General features: G+C 40.7%; 1 protein-coding gene across 20 annotated transcripts in view; it reads left to right on the top strand.

The window, feature by feature from the left end:
* The window catches only part of LOC126284806 (protein bric-a-brac 2-like), a 437,302-nt gene that overhangs the window by 328,127 nt on the left and 90,813 nt on the right, over positions 1-18,362 (top strand). Inside the window, exons 1-2 of one of the 20 annotated variants that reach the window (XM_049983996.1) lie at positions 2,765-3,033; positions 3,128-3,328. The exons of 18 other annotated variants lie outside the window; for them this stretch is intronic. In XM_049983996.1, coding sequence (XP_049839953.1) covers positions 3,130-3,328 — 199 coding nt within the window. In that variant the 5' untranslated portion in view covers positions 2,765-3,033; positions 3,128-3,129. Of the gene's footprint in view, positions 1-590; positions 2,405-2,764; positions 3,034-3,127; positions 3,329-18,362 lie in introns of those variants that run through there. One more of the 20 variants, XM_049983982.1, reaches the window with a different exon arrangement.

The following is an 18,362-nucleotide window of genomic DNA, read 5'->3' as shown; positions in this document are numbered from 1 at the left end:
TTTTTCTTTTAGTAAACTCTGTCATTGCTTAGTAAACCTTGTCATTGCTATTTCAATGCCAACGACTTTGCCCCATTGGTAACACCGGTTCTTCTCAGATCATCGAACGTATGCGCTGTCAGACTGGGCTAGCACATGGATGGGTGACCATCCTGCCTGTGAGAGCTGTTGGCAAGTGGGGTGCACATAGCACTTGAGGCAAATTGAAGCGCTATCTACTAAGAAGTAGCGGCTCCGGTTTTGTAAACACACACACACACACACACACACACACACACACACACACACGGCCAGGAGAGCGGTGTGCTGACTCGTGCCTGCCTGTATCCGCACCCAGTGACGCCTGTGGTCTGAGGATGACACGGCGGCCGGTCGGTGCAGTTGGGCCTTAGCGGCCTGTTCGGGCAGAGATTAAAAAAAAAATATTATTTCCATATATTTCGATTCTTTATAAGGACTGGCCTCTATAACCTCACTTTCATCGTTAGAGTTCCGAACTGCACTATAGACAGCTGTCACAACCCCAGTTTAGGCGCAGGGAGCCGATAACTTGCCACAAGTAACCGAGTCTCCCTTGTAATTGGGTTCAAGAAAGACCTGCGACGCTCTGTAAAAGGGAAAGCGAGCAGCGATCGTATTGGGAGAAGCGACCTTATCAAGAACAACGCTATAGCTGCCACATGGTACAGTACAAAGGAGTGTGTTTCCCGTACAACAGGGTAGGGGCAGTGTGCAGTGATTTATGTATTCCGTATAATATTAAATGCGTCTAATGAAAATAAACTTCTGCCGGGTGTTCTGTCCCCTGCACGCCGCAGGTTTGAAAGGCGTACAGCGAGAGGTCTGGTACAACATTGGGAAACAACACGCTGCGTCACACTTCGTCAGACGACGTCCGATAACCTCGGCTGACAGCTTGGTCACAGTGCGGGTGACTTCTCTGTTTTTGGCGGGGTCTTGTAGGTTAAGTTAGAATATTTTCAACTTCTCAGGCCGGGATGGATACCACGAGGCCTCTGCGTGGAGGATTGTCGCATTGCGGATTTTTCCTTAAAAAAGACACAGAATGCACGTGAATGAGCTACATTTGTCTCTGAAAGATTTGGTACTTCAGTTACAGGAATAACCTGAGATGTTCAATGAACATATGAGATGAAGAAAGAATCTTTCTTACATACATACGCGACATGATTCGTGATGACATTGAAAAGCTAGAATACAAGCACGCTGCACAATTTCAGATAAATTTAACAAAACAGCATAAGTCAATAACATTTAATGACTTTCATTCAGCGTATGTTACAAAGACAAACATAAAGCATTGAAAACCGGAAAAACAGCTATTTGCAAACCACTTCGTATAACAGAATCACCGCCCTACTGGCATAAACCGCCCGTAGACAGTATTCGAAGACGGTATTTAAAACCAAACAAAGATCCACTACTGTAACCTTAAACATAAGATAGGCCATCTTTCTCACATCAGCAAATTATTTTTTGAGGTTACAATTTAAGACTAAAATTTCCGTTTAAAATTTGGTTTCCAATAAAGCTGCTATTTCAGCCCATAGATTCCGAGCTATATCCCTTTTAAGATATTTGCCACAAACATCCTTCTTGAAATAAACTACTAGTTTCTTACAGTGTTTCCTCTGTGCGAACGTCGACCGATCCCACCGTAGAAAACAATAGTGTATCACCGATTGTCGGTCCGTTCGGAGTTTGGAAGGTGAGATCGGCTGCATTACGATCGGGCACATGATGGCATACGAAACGCTAGGCTGTCTTCGGCCAATGTCGGTCCTTACCGGAATCCACCGAAGTCGGCGTCACACAGTGACCGCAGCTGTTCCAGCTCCAATACCCGCCCGCGGGCAGGGGTGGGCAAACAGAAGACGCGCGGGTAGCCATGCTCTTGGCGATGTGGTGGAGTTACTCCTTGTTTCTTTTGTAGTAGTGATGACTATGCTGCATGCTTTTTAGTTTGCTGACAAACTGTATCCCGAGTGCACGCACGGCCTGGGCGCAAGTGGATCGGCGTGCGGGCACCGCTGCGTGGTGCGGAAGGATACATAGCGTGCGGGCCCGCGCGGGTACGCCGTCGGGTTGGGTAATATCGCGCACGGCCTGGGCAGTGCTGTGCAGTGCGGCGCCATGTTGCCGGGTAGCAAAATGGAGGCGGCAGAAATGCTGTCGGCGGGCAAGCTGATGAGGGTGCGGCAGGCGGGCACATCGAGCGTGTGGCGGCACTTCAAGCTGCTAGTCACCAAACGCTCGCGCCGGCCCGTCGGCTACGTGACCTGCATCGCCTGCGGCACAGTCTTGCGCCACAACAGCCATCGTACCGGCACTTCCTCGCTCTACCGTCACGCCTACTATTTCTGCCGCAAGCGCTTCTCTGCAGGTACACCGCACGCTAAACGCATGACGTAAGTGCGTCGGCGTCGTGTATGACACACTGTGTAACTGTCGAATCATTACCGCGAGAGCTGCCGCTGACAGTTGAGTACGAGGGAAAGGGTCTCACGTGCCGTCAGATATGATGGGCTGCAAGTGTCGCAGTCTTCCATTTTTTCGGAAAATAATTACTGCTTCCCAGAAGTTACCGGTATTGCAAAATTTGACACCTCATGCTATTGGATTAGGATTATTAACAAGTAGTAGACACTGGAGTGACGTGCAGCTGACCATACGGGTGGTGGGGCGATGCGCAGTAGCAAGACGCGGTGTACCACGTGACACACTGGCCAATAGCGTCGTAGGATTCGGTTAACCGGCGAGTAACTCTGAGTTGTGCGCTCCTACCGGTTAGCTCCGGTACTACCGAAGAAGGCGACCAGCAACAGGAGCCTGGTCACCGTAAACGGACAGGCAGCCGTTTTATTGAAGTATAGCTAGTTAGTGCACTCGGTTAACTGGTGAGTAAATCGGAGCTTCCGACTTGTGCGGCTCTCCCTCAGGTTATCTACAGTGTTCGAACCGAAGTTGACGCTATCTGTTCTAATACATTTCACTTTGCACTCAAAGAAGCAGGTACGTTAAGGTCTATATAGATTCGTGAATTTTTGTTGGAAGAGTGCTTCATCTGACAATAATACTAACGTTGTAACCGAAAAATGTTTTTTAGATATGTCAAAACGGAGATCAGATGTGTGGCAGTTTTTTCAAAGATCGATGAACCAAAAGTATGCTATTTGTCACTTGTGTGGGCGGTCCTATGCCACAGGTGGAGGAACGTCTAACCTGCACAATCATTTAAAACGCTGCTTCAAGGATTATTATAGTGATGGAGGGCCACAAACTGACGAAATATCTAACGAACAGGAAAGTATGTACATGAAAAATGTGTTTGTGTGTCTGTTTGTTTGTTTAGAGAGAACTACTAGCTAGCTAGCTGGGGGAGGGGAGTTGTCTGTGAAGAAATTACGTACTAAAAAGTATTTAAAATTAGCGTTTCCTTATGTTGTTAGGTAGAATACGCACCAACCGGAATTCACTTTTCATGAACCCATGTTGAATTTGCGTCAGAGTGAAGATGGATTGTCAATGTCATAAAGCGTATCAAAAAGTATCTGCAGGTAAATACACGCCTTCCGCCCTACGCTTGGGATTGGAGGAGCGAGCTCAGACCACGGAGGCCATCAATTTTGAAATACCCTTGCTCCCTTTTCAGCCGGAGCAGCTGGGAGACTCCGGTAGAATTGGCGCGAATGCGGAAACAGCCGGTCAATTTAGTTACCGGTCTTAATTGCGACCACTCGCTATGATATGGAACGAGTCCGTTTTACAGTTGTAGTACACACTTATCGTTAAATCACTTTGTAGGTGGTCAAAGATTTTTTTATGGCTAATACTTCGTTGATTTCTGCGATATACGAAGGCTGGGTGAAAGATAGTGTGGGATAGACCTCCCCCTATCATTATATTTATGAACGTTACTGTTGTCAACGGATTGGGATTGAGCATTAATTGAAAAAACTTAATAAGGGGGAAAGTATGTAGATGCTGATAGCAGTATGCTCTGTGGTTTAGAACTGTCTAAAAGAGGTTGTATAATGGGCACCACATATTATCCATTTTTGTGTGACAAACACTTGTTGCTTTAATGATGATATACCCCAAAATATGTTGCCATAAACTTTGATGAAAATCCAACTCATTGGCATTTTTATCCCCACAATCTTCTATTTGTATGGCAAAAGTTGCAGAGATGAGGTGTTTTAAGATTTTCGTAATGTTTGAATGTAAGCTGAGCTGCAATATATATACACACTCAATAATTTAACAAATTTTGTTCATTTTATCCACAAATTATTTCAAATTGTTTTGTGAGGCTTTCTGCTACAGAATTTCATGTACCTTTTTTTAAATCACAAGTTCAGCAATGAGGACTGCTGTGTAATCCACCTGTTGAATCATTATCACAAGAATTCCAAGTAGCAATGCAGTTGTTGAGAAAGGGGGAGGGGTGGAGATGCTTTTAATTCGTGATCTGGAAAAGGATAGATTTCTACTCACCATGTACATGGATAAATTGCTACTCACCATGTAGAGGTGGTGTAGAGTCGCAGTCACACAAAGAAAGGACTTCTAAAGATTTAAGCTTAAAGCAGAGAATCCAGTGCAAAACAATATGGGATACCAAAGTGGATGGTACCCCAGTCAGATACAGCAGATGTGCTTTCAGCATAGTGTAGAACCACTATTTTCTATTCCTTGTTGGGATAATTCAGGCATGATTGCTTCTCCTATTCCTGCTTAAGCAAAACCTGATTTGTCACACAGTCGAAGGCCTTTGAAAGCGAGCTCGGTACTAGAGCCATTTTATTATTGTTCAAGGATTCTAGAGATTCATTAGCGAATGAGAAAATGACATTAGAAGTCAAACTATTTTATGTTGAGCGGATTGTATTATTGAGGTACTGTAGTTAGTGTGGCTGAACATAGATTTTCCAGAATTTTTTATAGACTTAATCAGAGGAAACTAAGATAGTTATTAGGAACCTCTGTTTTATCATCTTTATTGCTTGCTTGAGTCTATTGACAACAATTTCTTGTTTAAAGACCATTGAATACGTGTGAGATAACATTACTTTTAGATTTGTAATAGTGTTTCAGCACTCTTGTGTATTGCCCACATCAGTGAAGTTTTATTTTTTCGTTGTCCTCATTACCTCATTGTTCTTAGACAGGAAGTATACATGTGTGGTCAAGTTTTGTTAGTACAAGGTTGCACACATTTTGTACCTTACTCTACAGATCGTTTCAACTAATGTGTTAAGTTGTTGTTAAAAATGATTATTATATATTCCTTCCACTCAACTACCTACTCCTGTTATGATTTACCCCGCATCATCCATTGTATGGCAATTAATTCTACTTGTTTCTCTCTTTGTGTGTGTCTGTGTTGATCTGATTCTCGATTCCAGATTTTAAGAAAAGGCTTTAACTTGCATCTTAAAACATTGCAATAAATTTATGGATAAGCATTTTCTGGAAATCATTTGATTTTCTGGTGGGCATACAACATCCTCAGTAACAGTATTTTTTATTCCTTTTGTGAGTCACCTGCAACTAGTATTTTTCTGAGGGTTATTTTTAGTGTTCTTGTGGAAGAACTTCCGATATGAATACTCAAAAAAAATTTTTTTTGGGCATCGTCTCCTAGTCTTTATGGTGCTCGGAGTTGTTAAAAATGTGTAGTTCTGGTTAATTTATTAATCTGATCCTTTTACGGACATATCAGAAGTTCCTAGTGGTGGGAGTAGTAGTGCAAATTGTAAACAGCTGACAATTGTGACCTGGCATACCATTAGGAATTTATTTGACTTCTATTTTTATAACAGCTGTTATGTATAAAAACGTTACCTATTAGACCCTCACAGCTTTTGCTCTTGGGGGAAACCAACCACGATTATCAGACTGTATGAACTCAGCATGTTCAATATCTGTTCTGTGTTTATTGTATGTAAGGAATTAGAGATTACCACCAATCATGATATTTTCTTTGTTTTTGTAAACAGGCACGTTAACTCGATCTGCTTTCTGGCCCTCAATTTTTCTTGTATAAATAATGAATGCGTGCTGTCAGTTAATTAAATGCCATGACCTTCAAAATTTTGGGCGACACAATAAATATTTATATGAATAAGAATAAGTACTACGTTCGGTGTAGTCTTTTATGGTCAATATTTTTGAAATTGCTGATATTTGATTTATGAGCATAAGTTTGTGCTCCATGCCATAATTCTCTGTGACACATTGTCTCCCACTACTGGAGACTTCGTCAGAGGCTTCAGGGAACTGGAAAGATCTTACAGACTAGGAAGAAGTTAAATAATCCAAATTGTTTGTTTTGTCTCCACACAACAGTTGGTTCGTGATATCGTTAGACTGCTGCCTAAGATTGTGAAGTTGCATAGAATATGCTGTGGAGCTTCTGGAGGGTAAGAGTTAGCACTGTTCGTTTTATTTAGCGCTAGGACCCACAACTTGTGTAATTTTAGTGCTTCTCATTTTCTGTTGAAATTGGTTTTGTGGTTTTGAATTTTTATGGCCCCTCTGTTCTTCCTAGAATAGTAATTATTAGATATTCCTAAAGCCACAGTGTCAGAGAAATGAATTTGGTGGTTTTCTTGGTCCTAGTGCATGATATGCTACTACTAATTTATCTGTCTTGCCCACACGATAAATCAGCAATAGCCAATCACACACTAGGACCAGAAATACACAATATTAGATTCTCTGACACTGTGGTTTTATTAAGATATAATAATTACTATACTAGTATTTATAGAGTGGCTACAGAAATTGATAAGCACAGAAACTATCTCAATGGAGGGGCAGTGGAAGAGGAGGAGGAGTTAAATTAGACAAGTAGTGAGCATAGAGCTAAATAAAATGAACACCACCGACTCCATAGCATTTGTTAGTGGGACTCCACAATCTTAGGCAGCTGTCAGATGACATCACAAACCGATATAATCAGCTTGTTTAGAGTCTGTAACAGCTTTTTTTAGAACCTCTCATGAAGTTTCCAGTGGTGAAAGACGAAATGTTAGGCATAGAATTACACATTAGGCTGTAGCCTTAAGCCCATAAATCAAATATTCTCAGTTAGAACTACATTATCTTCCATTTAAATAACCACCTCTCAATTCCCCATTGTTTATTGTGTAGTATGCAGTTACATCAGCACTGTTCTTTCTAACAAATGATATTCAATAAAATGTAAGATCTGTACACCATGTACAGTGTAAGTCACATGCTGACAATCGGTGAAGTTTGTTATTTAGTTCTATTATAATTTTATGAAATATGCAGAGTTTACTGGCAGTGACATCGTTTGATCTGCTGGTGCTGCTGTCGTGACAGATTTGTTTCCTTCTACATACAACAGGGTGGCAGTTTGTAGGAAGGGAGAGCTGCTGTTATGATAATTATATTGGATTGGATCATGTTACACATTGGTAGAAATATATTATCCTTTCTCAACAAAATCGTAAACAATCTTTCAGTATTCTGAATCTTCTCGGGGTCTGGTACATTCCCTGTGGGCTAGTTAGTACTGATGATTCTGTTGCATTCATTTGTGCAGTGGAAGAGCTCTTTGGCTGTTGAATTTTGTATGTTGGCAATTCTTGATCTTTAGCTTGCAGCTCATTCTGAAGTTACAATACTCATTCTGTGGTTCTGTTGTTGTTGTTATCTGCTACCTTGTTATTTTAGCAGTAATGTGTTCTGCTCAGTGGTGCACTTGGTTAGCATGTAATGGAGGACTAAGATCTGTAGTTTGAGAACAAGAACTCCTATAAAGTTTTATGTCTTGTTGACTCAGATACGTGTCTTTTGTAATGAAGTGCAAATCTTGTCTCTTGAAAAGTTCACTAACCATATCTGATCTATGAAGAGAGAGTATGTATTATTGGGGTAGCAGTTCTTTCGGAAAACCTGGAATTCTCGGGGAATCACATTTTACTTCAAAGAATCAGGGATTAAGGGAAATTCTAAAATCTCAGAAAATCTGCATTTTTAACCTAGTATTCAAATTTGATTTTATTTATTTTTGCAAATCAAATTTTTAAAATACATGAGTCATATTTCTAAATGTGTTAATTATATGAATAACATTTCATATAAAGAATCAGTGTTTAAAACCTGTGGCTAAGCTACTTTCTATGACTGGTATATTGCTCAGCTGCAAGGAAAGGAAGGTCGTTATTGTTATATGCCGTGCCTACACCCCCCCCCCCCCCTCCTACACACACACACACACACACACACACACACACACACACACACACACCATTAATGTATCAGGAGCTTCCTGACACGTTTACCTCCTCCTCTTCATGGCTGGAATTCCCAGGGATTTTTTCCTAACTTTATGCAGCCATCCTGATTATGAAAGGTTTCAGCATATTTTATATGTGTGTTCACCCAGGAGAGATTCTTCAGATCACGCTTCCAAGCAATGATTAGAACATTCACAAACTGCATGTACAGTGATTCCAATATTTGTCTTAGAGAACATGTGGCTGCTTCAGAGTTAAATTTTATTGCCATTATTGATTGACACCATACCATTTTCACAGTTCATATTCAGTGTAAATTTGTGCCAAGTGTGGTACAACATTTGTTATGATTTACAGGTCCTAATATCTTACTGTGCATTCAGATTACAAAAAATATGCCTCCTAAATATCATTTAGGCCTACAAGAAAGTGATTTACTTCCTGTATAGGTGCTGCTGTGCCGTATTCTTCCTGCTGCTTAAATTGACGCCAAATCCTAATGTTCTCACCAGACATCAACCTATGCAACTATTATTTACGTAATAGTGGTATAGAGAATATGCCTTCAAAGTAAACTAGAAGTGGTCTTTTAAACTGACTCAAAATACAAAACGTCTCTGCTGTTTTAACAGCACCTCTTCCCTTCTCTCTCTCTCTCTCTCTCTCTCTCTCTCTCTCTCTCTCTCTCTCTCTCTCTCTCTCTGTTATTTTCTGCTCTGATCACAGTCCTTGAGCTAGTTACAGAGAGAGATATATCACTGTTTGCATTATACTGTTTTTACAACTGAATAAAAGTGTAGTTGAGATATGGCTGATTCCAAAAGGAAACAATTTCATAATACCTGAAACAAAGACCTAAAATTAATTTTTTATGCTTTGCAAACCCAGTTTTACGCAACTTTTTTTCCTTCAGTAGGTTTTGTTGGTTCAGAATTTTCACCCTCTGTGAAATAGTGTCTCAGCTTGAACAGATATGCCAAACCATTGTCAAATATTCAGTTGTGGTTCTATAGAATTGTGCAAGTTGTGTTTTATAATAATTTTAAATTTCCAGTGATTTTCATTTTAAGTCTTTCTATAGAAGTCCTCAAGGTACATTGAAAAGTAAAGTCCTCAAAGAACTTTCTTCAGATTTATTAACTCTTACATTTCTGATTTACTAATTTATGATGCTCACTCCTTATGAAAAGCACTGTTCTTTTTTTTATCTTATTTCTTAGTCTGATTCAGTGCCTTTATTTTGACAGTAATCAGTTTTCATGAAGTCGTCAATTTTTTTCTACAATATTCACACAGGGCATTGTGCTTAAAAGTTCGTCCATTTGAAGTGGTACTGCAAGTCGTTTGTATTACATCTTCTATGAGGCCCATTCTTGAGTTTATTTTAATTGGAGCAAGTTTTTGCACATCTTTTGCCATGGGTTGTTCAACGACAGTTGCAGTAAGTTTAGAAGGCATGCAGCAAATAGAGAGTAATTTTGCTACTTGTGTAGTGTGTGTTAACAATTATCTTCCGAAGCCGTCTTTGGAGGTCTCAATTTGTGACAGAAGAGAACATCTTTTTCAACTCTTGGTGTGTTACAAAAATCTTTGCATCATATAGTTAATACTGTTTCAGCAAGTTGGTACATTTTGTAGTAATTTTGTATCAATAGTGGAAGCTTCTGTAGAGTTTGTCCAGTTGTAGTGCGAATAAAGTAGTAAGAACGTTCAGCAGGAACGTATCCTTCCAAGTCTGTCATACTTTCTTCCCCCAGCTACATGTATGGTGATTTGGCCAGTAGTTTTTTTTTCCATTGGGTGACCGTTACGTTGCGAATCAAGAAGCAAACGAATGTCTGCGTGCCGGTGCCTCTGTTGTGACGAAAATAGTTAAAAAGAGAAGTAAAGTGGGTTCGACAGTCAATGCAACGAATCGGCGAGTAAAAAACGAAATAGATGATTGATGCTATAGATAGTACTTTTTTAATACATCGATCTTGTACATCGTCCATTCCTACCAAGGACTAGCCGTCCATGCAGTGAGACACAAGGTATTGCCGTTTGACACACTGGGGTTCGACTTTCATTAATACACGTCGTTGCCAGGGTGCAAGTACCTAAAGAAACATGCGGGTGACTACGGCAGTGGAACGTATTCGTCCTGCCTGTGATGGATACAAAGGCTATTCCGGAAGTTTTGCAATAGAGCTTTATTTACTTAATTTTTTTCGAAGTTATTTCCGCCACATTGGGTACACCTCTCTATCCTCTGAAACCAATACTTAAGCCAGTTTTCCCAAGTTTGTGTAGGGAACAGGAGAAATGCAAGATTTTTTGTTTTTACACATGCAAAGGACGTTGGCTCGACATACACGAGTGGCCATTTTCTATCTGTCTCTTTTAATCCAAGGTAAAAGAGCATGTTCATTGTTATGGAAGACAGGCCGACTTACAACTGCATGAAGCTCGCGCTCCGTAATCGAGTGTATGATGTCACATTCTGTAAAGAAAATATGATAACTTTTACAATATTATTTTAGTGGTATAGGGTGGCGCACGTGTACTAGACTGCTCGTTGTCGCTTAGCAATCGTCATCCGTTGTTTCAAACTTGTTGCATTAGTTTATTTCTTATTTCTTCACTGCCTAATTATTACATGTTTATCTATTCTGCTCGTAGCGGTCAACACTCGGGGCCGCTTTTCGTGTGCCACTTTATATTATTTCACTGCGATCAGCCACATAACGCTGCAGTTGGTTAAGAGTATTTTGCAGAATCACGCAAATTAAAAGTGTGTGAGAATTCTGTTATGAATAAAATCTGTGTACTCCAGGGAGGAGGCAAATGCCCCCTCTTGGCGCCTTCCATCTTCAGTCACCTATGCTACTAATTGTCAATTTTTAATAACCACATACCAAGCACAGTGAACGAGTAAAAATGAACAGTTCCCAAAAAAGAGCTATCATCAGTGAACTAGTTCCCAAGGATGAACGACTTTGCCCAATTCTACTCAGAACACAGCAACAATCAGCCTCCTGCGACTTACAATTGCGTCGCATTGCAAAATACTTTGTACAAGAGCCTGTCCAGTCGTATTTATCCGCTTGTGTGTCCACTGCAGCACACACATTACGTGGGCCTGTAGCAGCATTTCAGTGCACTTTTGCTTTTACCTCTTCGATTCTGTTAGAATGGTGGATAGAACAATCCCCGTAAACGTTGTCATGTAATCTCAAGGTCCAGTTGACATGAACTCTTACCTCGATAGAGGGGAGAGTATTTTACGATTCACATTGGATCCGTCTAAATTACTGCAGCATCTAAGAACATTAAAATATGCTCTGCATTTCACAATTTTCCGTACAGTTAACTCTCCCTACTACTACTATTAATATTGTTCTACTTCTTTTGCGTCTTTTTCACTCCATATTGTTTGTTGTTACGGAATTCCTCGTTTATAAATGGGTCTGTCCAGAAAAAATGCGAGAACACCAGTGAGCTTGATGTTCACATCTATCATGACGTCTAGTGCGACGAACGAGCAAGTGAAGCCATCACGAATTGGATGTCGTGAACTGTGCACCTGGCGTTTAAACCGGGTCGTGATCATAAAGTAGTCTTTATTCTATTCTTACTTTGCTGCTCATGTGTAAACAATAAAGCCGCATTGCGTAACTGGAGCTATGGGGAATAAGAGATGGAAGATCAACAGCTAGGCCTCTGCGCTGAAAGACCCTTACAATCCACATTGCAGGTATAATGAATAAGATTGGCGCTTGTTGTTAATAGTATTTCTTAGAATGACACCCTCAGTTGGCGGTGGTGTGTGTGTGTGTGTGTGTGTGTGTGTGTGTGTGTGTGTGTGTGTTGTAATGAACACTCGTGTCATTAAAACGGTGCCGGGCAAGGACTGGACCCTTGCTAGACATGAGCGAACCAGCTGTCTGTCTCTCTCTCTCTCTCTCTCTCTCTCTCTCTCTCTCTCTCACACACACACACACACACACACACACACACACAGTGAATGTTTTGGCGTGTTATAAACAGCTGAAAAGCTCAACTGGGTCCTACTGGAAGTGGCAAGGTAAGCCTGTGACTTCGTCCGACTTGAAAACCAACTCGCCTAGGCAAGTTATTGAGGGAACAAGGTAACGTGAAATTCGAACCGCGTTGCGGCACTGCAGTGCACTTGCGAAGTATTTTGCCAGCGCGCATGATTACATCATCATGTGAACTGAGTTGGGTGCCGTTACATCGAGTTTTGCCTGTAGTAATCAGAGCATGTCTTTTACATGTATCTAGCGCATGCATCAGTCCACCTGATCAAGGGGACTACTTCGCACTACGATCTCGAGATAGTGATTTCGCTACAGTGCTGGGGTCTGTTACTTTTCTGGTAATATGGACTTTCTCATTCACTACATAATGATTGAATTTTAATCGTTGTTCAATAGTTGTAATAAGTGAGAGCGGATGTAATTAATGTCGTTACTCGGCTCAGTGACGTTGCTACCGTCTCACAGTGCGACAAATGTGTAAACAGTTAGGCGATTACTTTTGAAATAATGAGCAGTTTGTAATTTTTACTGTTTGCCTCGTTTTCATTTGACTGATACACCAGAAAGTGGGGCAACATCATAACGGTGTGGTCTTGGACATGATACCTCTTTTGTGCCATTCTGTTACGTCTCCATCGTCGACCCATCTCACTGAGCTGGTGCCGTACTGCCGAGCCGTCTGACACAGCAATTCAGCGGCCGCCTAGTGCGAGCTGTACATCTACATCGCTCCTGCTACAAAAGTGTATGTTACGGTGTTCTCTTGCTCGTATACTCATTTTTGAAGCAACCATGTGAGAAGTGACTAGTGACAGATGCTAAAGGGGACCAGAGAATCTTGGAAAATGTGGCCGGCGGTTTGTAAGCTCTTCGACCCTCTTCTTCAAGAGTGCAGGATCGGACGTCAGAGGGGTCGGGTCGCACGTAGACAGTGTCGCCTGCGGTGTTAGTGGTGGCGGATCCCTTACTCAAGGCCAGCCCGCGGCCAGTATTGATCCACCGCTTGCATCTGCAGGTTGTCGGAACACCTCTCTCTCTCTCTCTCTCTCTCTCTCTCTCTCTCTCTCTCTCTCTCTCTCACACACACACACACACACACACACACACACACACTTTCACCATAACTGCGTACACACGTAACCTTGCTACAACAACCGTACTTTCAGACAGTACACCTTTAGAACCAACCAACCAACTACCTGCTGTACCTTGTTCGACCGCTGACTACCGGTAGCTAAACGCTAACATAACTAATACTCTTGGGATTAACATTGTTCCTCATAGCGTTACTGCGTATTTTTTTTCTATTGCGAAGACTGATTTGATGCAGCTCTCCGCGCTAGTCTGCCCCATGCAAGCCCCTTTCATATCTGCGTTAGTACTGCAACCTACATCCATTTTGTCCTTGTTACTGTATTCATCACTTTCGTTCTAAAATTTTTCTTCTCCTCACTTGCCTCCATTAACCAAATTGACTATTCCTAGACGGTCCAGGATGCACCCTATCAACCTATTTCATCTTTTATTCAAGTTCTACCGCAGATTTAGTTGATCACAGTTTGATTCAGTAACTCTTCATTAGATATACAATCAAACCTCAACATTCTTCTGCAGCACCACTTTTCAAAAGCTTCTATTTTCTTTTTATAACCGTTTACTTCCCCACATAAGGCTACAGTCCAAACAAATACCCTTAGAATAGGTTTCGTAACTCGATGTAAATTCAGCTCCCATTTCCAGAAATGTTTTTCTTGCTATTGCCAGTCTGCATTTTACATCCTCTCAATGTCGACCGTCATCAGTTATTTTGCTGCCGAGATAAAAAAAAAAAAAAAAAAACTTGCCCAAATAACCAAACTCGTGCTACGCACAAATCAGTGAATGCTTCTTGTGTGTCTCGAGAACTGCCTTCCTTTATTAATTATGTTTCGGCTCATAAACTTAAAACACTAATAGAACATAGAACGTACTTTACAAGTTCTGTTTAAAGTTGCTTACATATGTAAAGCCTTCGTCGCTTTACCATCTGTATGCCAGTTACCTTGATCATATCTTTTAATCTATATTCTGTGCTGTTAGTAATGGAAACTGATCTGCCGAGATATGTTTCTCATCAAGTCTTCCAAGCGATAGGGACAGGAAATATTTATTGAAGTGCAGTGGCTGGTACCGGCGGAGGTTCGAGTCCTCCCTTGGGCAAGGGTGTGTGTGTGTGTGTGTGTGTGTGTGTGTGTGTGTGTGTTTGTGTGTGTTTGTGGTTGTCCGTAGGATAATTTAGGTTTAGTAGTGTGTAAGCTTATGGACTGATAACCGTAGCAGTTAAGTCCCATAAGATTACACACATATTTGAACTTTTTTTTTCTTTTTTAAGTGCAGTGAGTTTGGAATTAGTTTTATTATAAATAACAAGATTGTTCATGTTATGAAACTATTCTGGTATTCGTCGATCCGAGAGTCCCAGCTTGATTTTGAGAAGGAAAAAACGGGACAAATTTTCCAAGCATCCTATGTTTGAAAGCGAAGCATCGTGTCTTAGGCCGAAATCGAGGAAGAGCTTTCTTCGAACAACTAAAAGCAATTAAGTCATCACCTTCCGCTCGCCGAATAGAACTGGCGAAACAAGCCAAAACCTAAAGATGGAGCCCGTTACTGGAATGGCACGGTGCACACACAACGTGAAGCAGTGGGTCTTTATTACTGGAGATGAAACCAGCGAATGTGGAGAACTTAAAGATGCTGAACACTTCTTGGTCTGCCAGAAGTTGCCCGAAACCACCAAGCTGATTTCAAAGATAATTATTGAAACGCTGTTCCGAAACTTGTAATCCTTGTGTCCTTCAATTCATTGCAAACTCCAATGACTATGCAAACTATTGTGTTATCACAACTGCTGTCTTCTTTTCACTCGACATACAATGTTCACTGTTACTAAGTAATTTGTTGTTAATTGTGCAGTAGTGGTCCATTTTTACGATTGGCTTCTTTCTTCGCTGTATCTATTGCCCACACTAGTTAGTTCGCTTACTTTCACTGAACTACTTGCGCTACCACTGTTAATTTTACAAGGAAACCAACGACTTTTTAAGTAATAAGTCTAGTAATTCTGGTCGTGATACACCCAAGTCGCGTCATAGTTTGTTCTGCGTCGAAATTTTTGTTTCGCGTTTTATCTTCCATCGTGTTCAAGGTTCATTCGGTGAGTCCGGTAATTTCAATGAAGTGATTGGGATCTTGCTCGGACGGCATCACCATCGAGAAACGTGACAGTTGCAACAGAAGGTAAATAATATGATTAGTCAGGCAGTAACTGGTAAGTCACTATTCCAGCAGCTGCAGCAAAACAAAATGTCGTGCTGTTAATAAACACCTTTTACTTGAGATGTTGGTCTATTGGAGATACTGGGTTGAATGAAGTCAATGGGGATGGGCACCTGCACTGAACACGGTTTGTTTCCGGATTAAAGATTTTCGACTGGGCCGTTGAAAAGCACTGCTGCCACACGATTGTCACATTCTTTCTCATTCAAGTTATCCGTGTGTGATTTTATTGAACTCTGTGACTTATCTCAAGATGGTTGAGGGAGCTCACAACCGGACACAAACCCATGTCTTTAAAAAAGTGATATTACCGTGATTAGTTATGGAAAATCGTGTTTGCAGTCACTCCTCCCACGCTCCATCTGTACATCGAAAAGTATTCTTTCAAGTGAAATCATTCCGCATTAGGATGTTAAAATAACATGTATTATGATTGGAATTTGGACACGTGGTCATTTTCAAGGATTCTGAAATCAGTCTTCAAATTTAACACACGTGATTATGAAAGTGACAACCATTGAAGATTAAAATTTCAAAGCTGTTACATGGGATGTTTGAATTCATTCAGTAATATAAAGCTGTGACATGCTGTGTTGTAAGAGTAGTTGCATGTCGTGTTGTGAATGTATCTGCTGTTCCATACGCATTAGAAAGATAGTGAAATAATGACATAAACACTTCAGTTTAAATTTCATGTGGCAGGTGTGGATCACAAAAGCAGCAAAGAATATGAACTATGGAGTCTAAAGACGCTAATGTGATCCTCCAACATACTTTATAGTAATTCTGTGTTTATAGAGGTGGTTTCTTCAGATAGTCACATGACTTTTTCCTGTTTCCAAATTTGAAAATTTATGTCTGTGACAAGATTTTTTAAATTATTTTCCAGCCACTATTGTTACGCACTTATTCATCTATAGACCGTGGCTGTGCTGTGTTCTCTATCTAAATAGTGCTCGCTGATCATCGCCGTCGCGCCCCTAACGAGTTTCGCGAAGATTGTGATACTTTACTTTTTGTACATCGTTGGATACCACTGTTATGTAAATAGGCGGCAATTAGAGTAGAGATAGCAACAGCTTTGCCTCTTCTAATGAGTGTTTATTTTTCCATAATATAGCAGACGTAACACAGCATTCTTGAATCAGCTTGTGGAATTAAAAATGCTATTTTGTGAACCACGCACTGATTGCTGTCCAAGTTACATTTATATACGGGCTGAAGCTGGAACGCCAGACGTTTTTATAACAGGTAGTAGGAGTGGGGGAACTCGTGGTCACGTTTTGTAGAGGTCATGAAGCTGTGGACTGTGTAACATTGTTTTCTTAAGGTAGCTTTGTTCCTAATAATGAGTCGGTCGTTGCAGTTCAGCGTGAGTTTCGCCGTTTCTGCCTTGCGGGACATGATAGTGTTTCCACTCGTAATACCGTTTTACGTTAGGGTGAATCATTTTGTTTGCGAGGTACAGTGATGAATGGAAATCCGCCAGTGGCTCCTCACTCAGCAAGCACTGCAAAAAAAGGTTAAAGCGCCATACTTGATCAAAATGACATTACATTGTCAGTGGAATCTATTCGGACTATTTTTCGCGAACGCGCCATTTCCTGGTTTGGTGACATCAGTTTCCCAGGCCTGTCCATGTGCGATTACTTTTTGTGGTGTTACCCCAAGTCACATGAATACGAGCATAAACCAAGTACACTTGAAGAACTGATGGAACCAATTCGTGTGGAAGTGCTTGAAATAGAGCAGTGCTAGAGATTGTGGAAGACAACTTCCTAAAGCGGCTTGAGAAGTGCATCGCTGAAAACGGCCGTCAATTGGAAGATGTTTTCAAGCATTAATTTTGTAAAACGTTGGAATATTATTCTGTAAATAAAAAGTTATGAAGCAAAGATAACGATAGCGTTTTTTTTAAACGTCCGTGCTTTATGCCTCACCCTGTATAATCAGAAAAATTTCTTGTTAATGATATTGTTGCTGTTTTTTAAGTATTGTGGAAGCAAGGAGTTTGTGTGAAAAATAGTATCCTTAGCGGTGTATTCAGTTCGATAGACATTCTCCTTGCTTCTGAAATCCGTCAATAATAATTTTTAATAGTAACGATAGATAAAAAACAAAAATATTATGTAATATAATTGACCTATATTATAAAATCGGTTTCTACATAAATAAATAGTTACAAGAAATGTACTCTTATACCCAGTGCACAAAGTATTGTTTTATGGTTGCATACGAAAAATGAACCACCGAATTGAATGCAAGATACGGACAGTAACCAACCCCAAGAATACCCAAGTACAAGAGTATTAAGAGGGGTAAAAATAGTGTTGTTGTTGTTTTCAGTCCAGACTGCTTTGATGTTGCTCTCCATGCTACTCTATCTTTCGCAAGCTTCATCTCCCAGTACCTATTGCATCCTACATCCTTCTGAATCTGTTTAGTGTATTCATCTCTTGGTATCCCTATACGATAGTGTTATACTACCAGAAAACGTTAGAAATACCTTCAGAACAGCCATAGACAAATTTGTGACTTGACAAAAATTGATACCTAGTAGTTGGATGAACACTGTTACACACACACATACACACACACACACACACACACACACACACACACACACACACACACACACACACACACACACAATTTATGAAGAGTGTATGACTGAGCGACAAAAGCATAATTTTTTTAATGATGCGAGGTG

The sequence above is a fragment of the Schistocerca gregaria genome, chromosome 8, assembly GCF_023897955.1.
Source record: "Schistocerca gregaria isolate iqSchGreg1 chromosome 8, iqSchGreg1.2, whole genome shotgun sequence".
In the NCBI taxonomy this organism is placed as follows: Eukaryota; Metazoa; Arthropoda; class Insecta; order Orthoptera; family Acrididae; genus Schistocerca; species Schistocerca gregaria.
The sequence above is the reverse complement of the archived record's forward strand: the minus strand, read 5'-3'. Positions and strand labels throughout refer to the sequence as shown.